We start from the raw sequence: 9,412 nt of genomic DNA, 5'->3' as shown, positions 1-9,412 counted from the left end.
ACAGGAGCACTAGGCAGAGTGTATTAGCCCTCAGCCAGGGTCCCTAGAAAGAGCACAGCTCGTCTCCAAGTGTGGCCAGGATGCTACATGTGGCCATGAGGAAAGATGTCCCTTCATTAGTTCAAGCTAAAATCCGAAATGTGACCCAAGGACCTTCACCACAGCTGGATCGTCCCTCCTCCCCTGTTTTCATGGTTCTCTGTCTCTCTCCCTTCCTTCCTCCATCTCTCCCTCCTTCTCTTTCTTTCTCCCTCAATCCTTTTCTTTTTCTTCCATTCATTCTTTCTCTTCTCTTCCTCCCTCCATTTTTTTCTTTCATTCTCTTTTTCTTTCTTTCCTATTTATTCTCTTCCCTCCCTCCCTCCCTCCCTCCCTCCCTCCCTTCCTTCCTTCCTTCCTTCCTTCCATTTCTATCTTCAACTCAGTTGAATGCTATGGACCGATTCCAACCATAGGAGAAATATGAACATCCAAGTCAATGATGATAAACCTCAACAAAATGTAAAAAACCCCAACAACTAAAGTTCCTCAAGGGTCCCCAGCTTGTAGTGAATAACCTGGAGACTCAAAAAGGGACAGCACTGTGCTGAGCAGCCCTGCGAGGTCCTCTGTTCATTCTAACTTCCCAGGAATGATTGCTGGTCTTGAGGGTTATCAGAATCTCCCTCGTTTTGCCTCTTTTTTACGGGTGACCTTTGTTTCCTCTGAAAAGGATCAGCCCGAGAACATAAAGAGGCTATGAAGGGCGAACCCATTCGTTCTCTTTTTAAGCACCTGTAAATCAAATAAAATTCAGGAAAGGCTGAACTGGAACTTTTTTGGTAATATGTTTACTTTCTGTGCTACCTCTTTCTCTTTTTGCTGAATAAATTTAAAAATTGGCCAAACACTCAATATGTTCATTGGATGCCTGTCAAATGCCATGGAATGCACAAAATACTCGAGTCCCATAATCTAATCTACATGTCATCTGATGACACTAAAGATGTGCTTTACATTGTGCAGTGGACATAACCATGTAAGTTGGTCTTTTTTGAAAAATGCATCAAGTTTGAAAGGTATATCTACCATTTGAGTGATTTTGCTTAGAAGATACATACCATACTCACCAAGAGAAGTCGCCATGAAAAGATGACATTTTTGCTTATGGGCTTTTCCTAAAGAAGTGCCTTCAGGTTTTTCATATGTAACAGACGGTGTAATTGTATGCCTTTCCATGCCTGTGTATTTCTGGTTATCTTATGTAGTGTGTGTGTGTGTGTGTGTGTGTGTGTGTGTGCATGCTGAGGGGGGAGCAGCCATAGTTGATAAAGAAAGGTATAATTTTCCACTGTATTTTGTTAGTCACTAAAGTGCTGGAAGGATCAGCTTTATTTAACCCTAAATAATGAATGTTTATTGCAAGTGTCCTGTGCCATTAGCATAACAAAGCCGAGTACTTTATCCTACTTAAGCCCTGATCTTTACCAAGTGCACAATCTGAAAAGCAGGCAGGCTCAAAATCGACCACCATCTGCTGTCCCCAACTTGGAATCACAGTGAGATTTATGCAGCCAAACAACCAAAGATCTGGTCTGCCTGCCCGTCCAATTAGTTAAATAAACTGAAAAGGCTTTGCTGACAAAGAGGCGATAAATGCTCCTATGATAATTATAGAATGGTGTTTTCACTTCACACCAATTGGATGTATTTAATCCTGCACCCAGGCGTCACTCATGCAATTAATAAGATGCAGGGAATTAAGGATGATGAAGGGGACCAGGATGTGTGGATGCCAGATCAGAATGCTAAATCTGGAAGCACCAAGTCAGTCCTGGTCTCAGCTGCTGGGGACATGGGTCACACTGCACTGCGGCCCACTCTGCATCCCATGTCCCTGAAGGCTGCCCATTGTGGGATAGTTTCAGCATTCACTGATGTTATCATGAAAAGGCAGAGTCTTGTACTTTGTGTCACCTCTCACAAATGAATGTGTGTAACTCTTTGAAATGGGAGATGGATAAATTGAATGATCACAAAAAGCAAGTTCTGCCATGTATTTCGATTTGTAATGAAATTACATAAAACCAACTTCATAACAAATGCATCTCAGAGTTTATTAGCATAAGTGCATAACAAAAAGCCCCAAATTTGACAAAGCTGCTACTTCTTAAAGGCTACCCTGAATGGCACTCAGGATTTTTTTTTTTTTTTTTTTTTTTGGAACTCAATGGAGAAGCTCACTTTTTAGAGCTCCCTTTCCCACAGTCTGGGAAATATTTATACACAGGATGAAAATCTATCTTGCAGAGAAACCCCATAATTCCACAATTAGTCAAACAAATTTCAAATACTCAGATTTAAAAATATTTACATTCTCATTTAGAGTCCAGGAAATGATTACTAACATTTACAAACACATGTGACATCACAGAACAGGATCTTGACCATGATGTAAATTAATTCAATCTTAAGTTAAATCTGTAAAAGAACTTCAGCCCTGGGAAATAGCAAGCAAAATCTGCTAGAAGGAACCTGTTGTCATATAACAGATAAGAATAACAGGTTGAGATAGGAATTCCAGAGTTTCTACCTAAGTAACAGATGGGTATTATCCCCTAGAATGGATCAAAATACAATTCACTTTTCCACATGCACTTGGTAAAAATTTGCCCTAGGGATCTGGTGTGAAATTGGATATTTAATTACTGCATGTGTGGAGAATTTCAATTATTGTCCTTTTTCTTTCTTTCTTTTCTTTCTTTCTTTTTTTTTGGGGGGGGGTTTGTCTTTATTTTTGTTGATAAGTCATGGTTTTTGGAGCCAGATATTTTCAGGTGTCATATCTGGGATTCTCATGCTCAAGCTATTGTTTAAGGTGATGGAAATATGTAGGGAACATTAAACTATTTAGCAGGTGCTAGAATGAAACGCTTTCCTGTTTTCCTGATTTTTTGACAATGGAGAAGCTAAAAAGAAAAATAATAGGAAAAGGCTTTCCTATATTCCTTTTGGTGTGTGGGGGGGGCTTGTTATTTTAAATTTAGTGAATTCATTCAATGCAGCCCACCATGAACAATGTACATAAGCAAAGAGAGGAACGTTTAACTGCTTACTACATAGCTGACCCAGGCAAGAAGATGTCGGGATAGGCCTTCCAGGAGATTTGCTACTCTCTCACTGAATAAAAGGATCACACAAGGTCAGCAGGGAGCAAGACCTGCTTCCCTTCTGGCCCCAGAGCCCAGTAAATTATCACTTTTCTCATTGACATAGGGATGTGGAGCACAGCAATGTGATGTGATGATGATGATGATGATAATGATTTGGTGTGTGGGCAGCCAATTCTTGCCTCCAAGGCAGTCTTAATTCCCATAAAAGCAGACCTAGATTCCCACTACAAAGAGGGTTCACCGAGTCCCTCCCAAGGCATTTTTGGACAATTATCTTACACTTGGTTTTCTACACTACTCGGTCACCTTGGGGGACTGTCCTGCATCACCCTTGTCTAATAGCGAACAATGAAAAAGAGCTACGGTGGTCACCTGAAATTCGGAAATGGGTAGCCATAGGGAGCTGCATGTTCAAGGGGGATCTTCTCCCCTTTAAATAATCTTCTTTAGACGGTGAAGGATGGGAAGGGGTGAGCTGGTCCTGGATATTGCTTTTTTCATGAGTATCCTAGAATTACTAAGTTTATGAAAATTTGAATAAAACAAAAACAGAAAATACCCTTCAGGGCTGAGGTGTGGCTCAGTGGTAAATTTGCCTGCCGAGCCTGTGTGAGACCCTGGGTTTCACCTAGCACCACACCACACACACACACACACAAAAAAAAAAAAAAAAAAAAAAAAACAGAGAGAGAGAAGAAGAAGAGGAGGAGGAGGAGGAGGAGGAGACAAAAAATAAAAAGCAAAAGAAAAAGCCATTGCCTTGAAGCCCTTTTCCCAGTGGGCTTGGCTTATTTGGCCACTGTCTCATTGGATCTCTGGCTGGGCATGACTAAGTGACCTTGATCCCTCTGGATAAGTGACAGTAGTTTGTCAACGGCTAGCACTTGGGTGATCAGCATCAATTTATCCAGAGCTAAGGGCCTCTGACTCCCCCAAGCAAGGATTTATATACCTTTCCCGGTGTGGTGGTGTACTCCTATAATCCTAGTGGCTCAGGGGGCTGAGGCAGGAGGATCCCAAGTTCAAAACCAGCCTCAGCAACTTGACAAAGCCCTAAGTAACTTAACAAGACCCTTTCTCAAAATAAAACATAAAAAAGGCTGGGGATGTGGCTCAGTGGTAAAGCACCCCTGTTTTCAGTCCCCTGTACCAAAAATAATTTGTATACCTCAAACAAGTTGACAGAGAAATAAACGGAGGTCACCTGGTCCAGGGATGTTGGCTATTCCTGGGTAGTGGGCAGATAGAGTAGATAAAAGAGCGCTGCTTGCCATGAAAAAGAGCTGACGCTGTCAGAGGGTTGAGTAACTGTGTTCCTTATCAAGCCATCTCCCCACTTGTGGGCCCGTCAGAAGTGATCCATGATGTCTCGGGCGTTGGGGATGGAGCTGTATGCTGCCACCTGCAGAAGCACTTGAACACAGACGTCAGAAAATGGGGCTATGCTGTGTGAAAAGTCAGAATGCCGTGGAAACAAGAAGATGCCCAGGTGACCTCGGAGAATTCAAGGCTCGCAAGGTCTGTACACAAATGGTGCAGGGACTGTGGAAAGCTAGAACAGGAACGTCTCCCTCACTCCAGATGAGAAGGGCAAGAATTTTAAAGTCCTAGAGAAAAAAGGTGTTGCATTTTCGTTTACTTCACTTAAGTGCCATGTCTTTAAAATCATAGAATGGGCTGATGTTGGTTCCCATGCAATGGACCATGGTTTCCATACATTGCCAAAAGTCCTTGCCAAATGGACACAACCTTGATCTCCTTTAAGTATGAGACACCAGAATTCCAACTGAAAACTGGAGATCATGAGATAACTTTAAAAAGCAGAAGTTTCAGAGACCCCATCAAACCCTTAAATGCCTCCATCTTTCACGTATCCCCTCCCCATTTGGGGTGTTCTATTTTCTTAAGAAAAAAAAATATATATATATGCATATATGTATATATATAACATATGGATATATGTATAAACCATAACACCTACATTTCAAAATTGACTAAAGAATATTTATGTAACTCTGAAGGCCACACACCTGTCAGCTGTTCACATCCAATCCACAGGGTGTCAGCCTCCAGGATGGATGATGTCTAAGGTAAAACCAGAAACAATCTGGCATCCTGTTCTGAGAGGAAAAGACTTTGGAATCCTTGGAAGGAGATATGTTCCCTCCTGTCTGCTCTCCTGCCCAGAGGTAGAAAAAAGCCTCCAGGAGGCCTGAGGTTTCCCAGCAACCTCAGGCCACGTCCCAACTTCCAGTGACTCTAGCAGAGCTATGCAAAGAGTACTGTCGCCATGAGATGGAGAGTGGAAATCTTTGGTAACATACATTTTGAAATGAAGCTGAAATAAAAATGGTTTTGAACACTTTTTGCTGTTGCAAAACCTTAGTTGTTATCTCTTTCCCTCCCCCACCCTTTTTTTAAGGAAAAGAGAAAGGCAGGGCAGGGACAAAAGCCCCTTAAGAATCCTGTGTGACTAATTCCTAGTTTGGTTGTGTGCCACACCCACAAATCAGGAGTCAAGTTCTCCCAATGCACTATTGACTATGAACTACAAACTGAGCTAAAATGCTTTCAAACAACAACTTTCCAAAAACACAACCTAACATCTCACTCCTACATCCTTCAGACACAGTCAGAATTCTGAGGGTTCTTCCATCTACAATCAAAGCATCAGAACACAGCGTACTGTGAGTGGAGGCAGGACTGCCTGTGGGGTGACTCTGGGCCTGGAGTTGTCTTTGGACTTTTTTTTCCTGCCTTAATCATATTCATACCATCAGTAGTCCAATATGTGTTAACATCAGTCCATTCTGTTGATCTGGTTCAACTATTTGTGAATCAGATCCCTGGCCTCACTCTAACCAGTTAGGTTATACTTTCACCAATGCTTTTAGCAACTTCTCTCATATTTTTCCACTCACAGATAAATTCAAGACTATCCGAAATTCAACAACTAGGGGATGCAATTGTCTAAAATTCCTACTTCCTTGCAAACTAAGCAGTGCGTTGTACTTCCTGTCATTCTAAAGGATTTCAACAATACCAACCTCAGCAGGACTTGTGATGGGGAAGTGCATGAATGCAAATGTAGAAAAGGGTTTACAACACTGAATATATTGCCTTTGGCAAAAAAGAAAAAAGTAAGGGTATCATATAATTAAATAATTAACAGACAGTTTCTATCATATGAAGAGGGACAAATCATTTCAGTCTTAATTAGCATCAATAGTTTACTTTTTCTCTTAGATGAATGAAGAGATCAGAAAAAGCCATTCTAAGGGAGCCCCATTAGCACCTGATCTCTCCAACCTGGATCCACAACCAGGGGAGAGAAAGGAAATCATCCATGATTGAATTTAAAAAGGGAGAACAAGTAAGAAACATTAATAAATACTGACAATATTGCCACAATGGCAGGCCAACACACAGCTGGCACATCAGGAATATCACATGCACGTAGAAAATACTTGCACACTCCAGGTGGCCAGGCTGTTAAGTTGTATGACTGTTTGCTAAGATTCCAGTCCTGTCTTTCCAAAGATCTCCCCTTCAGAGGAGAAGTTTAAAGCTCCAAGGATGGTGGCAGCTGATTGTATCTCTGAGGCCATCTCAACTTCAGCAGTCTGTCCCAGGTGTTGGACTACGAAAGACAAAAGATGACCAGGTTGGAAGCTACAGTGCCCCGGCCACACGCACCACCCCCACCCCCGCCTTGTACCCATGCCACAAGGACTGCTGGGGTTGAGTGTAACATCTACACAGTCTTGTGTCTCTCTCTGCCTCTCTGCACCGTGGACAGTGCCTCCCACCTCCCTGAGTGACCTCGGGTCTTCCATTTACCTGTACTGATTCTCCATGGCCCTGCTCTCTGCTCGCTCTGGTACCCAGGAGTAACTATCAGCTGCACTCTGGGGCTTCTTCTCCTTTATCTCCTCCTTCTTGGCTCTCCGCTTGCGGTAGACCAGAAGCCCCAAAGCCAGAGCCAGCAAGAGTGAGATGGCCACCACTGTGCCCAGGATATAGAACAGAAGCAGCTTTTGACCGTCGGTGCCATAGTCGCTCTGGGTGGCCACAGAATTCTCACCTGTAGCCTTACCATGGCCAGCTACAGCTATAGGGAGCTGGGTGTTTGGCTCTGTCCAGATGCCAGGGGCCCCACTGGGGGCTGACATGTCCAGAAGGGCCGAGGTAGTGGGGGCATTAGATGAGAGGGACGGTCTCCTTGTGGTGGGTGTGCCCTTGGAGGTGTTCTCAGAGTCCTGGGGGAAGCTGGATGTTGTGGTAGTAGGCAAAGTGCTCCCCTCTGTGTCTGCCATGTCTTCCTCTCGGGGAGGCCCAGATGGTGATCCTGAGGGGACAGGGCTCATGATGCAAGAGACCCCATTGGGGGCCAGCTCCCAGCCCCGCAGGCAGCCACAGTGGAAGGACCCCTCCGAGTTGAAGCACAAGCTGTCACAAGGGTTGCCCCTGGGGTCGGAACACTCGTCCACATCCTCACATTGGGTGCTGTCCTCCCCGGACAAGACATAGCCCTCCTCACAGGAGCAATGGAAGGAGCCATCCGTGTTGATACAGCGCTGGGCGCAGGGTGAGTGGCCAAGGGCACACTCGTCCACATCCCAACAGGTCTCCTCTTCAGGGCCACCAGGCGTGTAGCCCACCCAGCATTCACAGTGGAATCCCCCAGGGGTGTTGACACACTCTTGAGCACAGGGGGCATCCTGGCATTCGTCCACATCCACACAGTCCAGCTGACTGGAGTCTAGACGGAAGCCCTGAGGGCAGCGGCACGTATAGTCTTTCTCCTGGGGTCCGGGGACACATGTGGCCTTCCCTTTGCACGGGCTGGAGCTGCAAGGATTCCGAGAGGCACAGGTCACTAGGTCGTCCAGCAGCCGGAACCCTGGCCGGCAGCCGCAGCGGAAGGAGCCATCCCCACCTTCGAAACAGTCTTGCTGGCAGCCCCCGTTGTTGAAGTTGCAGCCATACTTGGGGCTCACACAGAGGGGACCTGTGTTGCCCCAGTTAAACACTTCGGGGGCCTTCTCCTTGCACAGGAAATAATGACTTTTACTTTCGGCCCCATCCTCACAGGCGACATTGGCCACAGAGGCAAAGGGCACAACCTCCAGGGAGGAGGTGGTGGTCTGGAAGGGGGTGCTGTAGGTCACCTGGCCTGGACCCCCCAAGGCCAGGGGCTGGCACATGCCTTTGAAGCTGAACTTGCATACAAAGCCCTCGATATTGCTTCCTGGAAAGCCAGGGGTCCCACAGGGGCCATCAGACCACTTGGGGAGGCGGCTAGGGAGGGGTGTTAGGGACAGGTCCAGCAGCAGGGACACACAGCGGTTGGAGATGCACGAGTGCTTGACTTCTTTGTGCCAGTTTGTATACAGGGAGTCCTCCCCTCCAACCACCCAGCTGAAGCCCTTCAGCGGCTTGTTAGGATCCAAGCACTTGCCCTTCTCCCGCTGGAGCCCAATCCAGAACTTGCCCATCTTTGCTTCACGGCTCTTCTGTGACTCCAGGAGCTGGGCCAGGGCTCGCTGGACATGCTGGGCCTCCTCCTCGCTCTTCACCGTGGCCAGGTTGCCTCCGTTCACACTGCAGTGGTGCTGGGCCTCCGTGGCAGTCAACTTGTCCCAGTGGGCCGTGTAGCAGGCAGTCCCCGCGCACACCACAGCCTCTGGGTCAGCTCCAGTCCCCGCCCAGGCCTGGCCTAGGAGCAGCAGCAGGAGCAGGTCCCTGGAGGTGGCCATTCTGTCCTCTGTGTCCCCCTAGAAGAGGCGAGAAGCCCCACAGGGACAGCAGTCACTGGAGCTTAGACTCCGGCGCCCAGCTGTGCTCTGAGGGGAGCTGAGAGCTGAGCTGCAGCAGGAGCGCCAGCCCAGAGAAGGACACAAAGACCGCAGGCTCTTCACATCCCCCTGACCCAAGGCGCATCCTGTGCTCTTGTACTTCTTATTTCTCACCGGATACTGGGGCTTCCTGCAGTGAATAGATTTCTGACTCCTGTTGCCTTCATCACGGTTTTGTTGTTCATAAAAGGAACCAGGCGGCTTTGCTGGGTCCCTGGCTCAGAGCTGTGGAAAAGCGACGCGGGGGGATGACTGTGCGGCTCAGAGATACTGGCTGCTTTATTTTGGCTCAGTTCTCTTTCCCATCCACATGAGGAACCTAAATGGTATGCTACAGAGCAAGCAGAGACTTTGGGGTCTCAGAACTTGAAAAGGATCACTCCATAACCCATAATAAAATTC

General features: G+C 46.4%; 1 protein-coding gene across 1 annotated transcript; it reads right to left on the bottom strand.

Moving 5' to 3' along the window:
- Positions 1–2,761: 2,761 nt before the first annotated feature.
- Positions 2,762–9,178, bottom strand: Cd93 (CD93 molecule). Its single transcript, XM_076851452.2, has 2 exons — positions 6,993–9,178; positions 2,762–6,792 (listed from the first exon to the last, which is right to left on the bottom strand). Exons 1-2 carry the CDS (start codon positions 8,909–8,911, stop codon positions 6,768–6,770), a joined length of 1,944 nt encoding a protein of 647 aa, XP_076707567.2. The 5' UTR covers positions 8,912–9,178; the 3' UTR covers positions 2,762–6,767.
- Positions 9,179–9,412: the final 234 nt, after the last annotated feature.

Source organism: Callospermophilus lateralis, chromosome 3 (genome assembly GCF_048772815.1).
Source record: "Callospermophilus lateralis isolate mCalLat2 chromosome 3, mCalLat2.hap1, whole genome shotgun sequence".
In the NCBI taxonomy this organism is placed as follows: domain Eukaryota; kingdom Metazoa; phylum Chordata; class Mammalia; order Rodentia; family Sciuridae; genus Callospermophilus; species Callospermophilus lateralis.
This window is presented reverse-complemented; position numbering and strand designations above follow the sequence as displayed.

Coding starts and splice junctions, on each gene's coding strand:
- Cd93 (XM_076851452.2), bottom strand. CDS start 8,911: ATGGCCACCTCCAGGGACCTGCTCCTGCTGCTGCTCCTAGGCCAGGCC. Junction 6,793..6,992: donor GCCATGGAGAATCAGTACAG/GTAAATGGAAGA, acceptor TGTCTTTCGTAG/TCCAACACCTGGGACAGACT.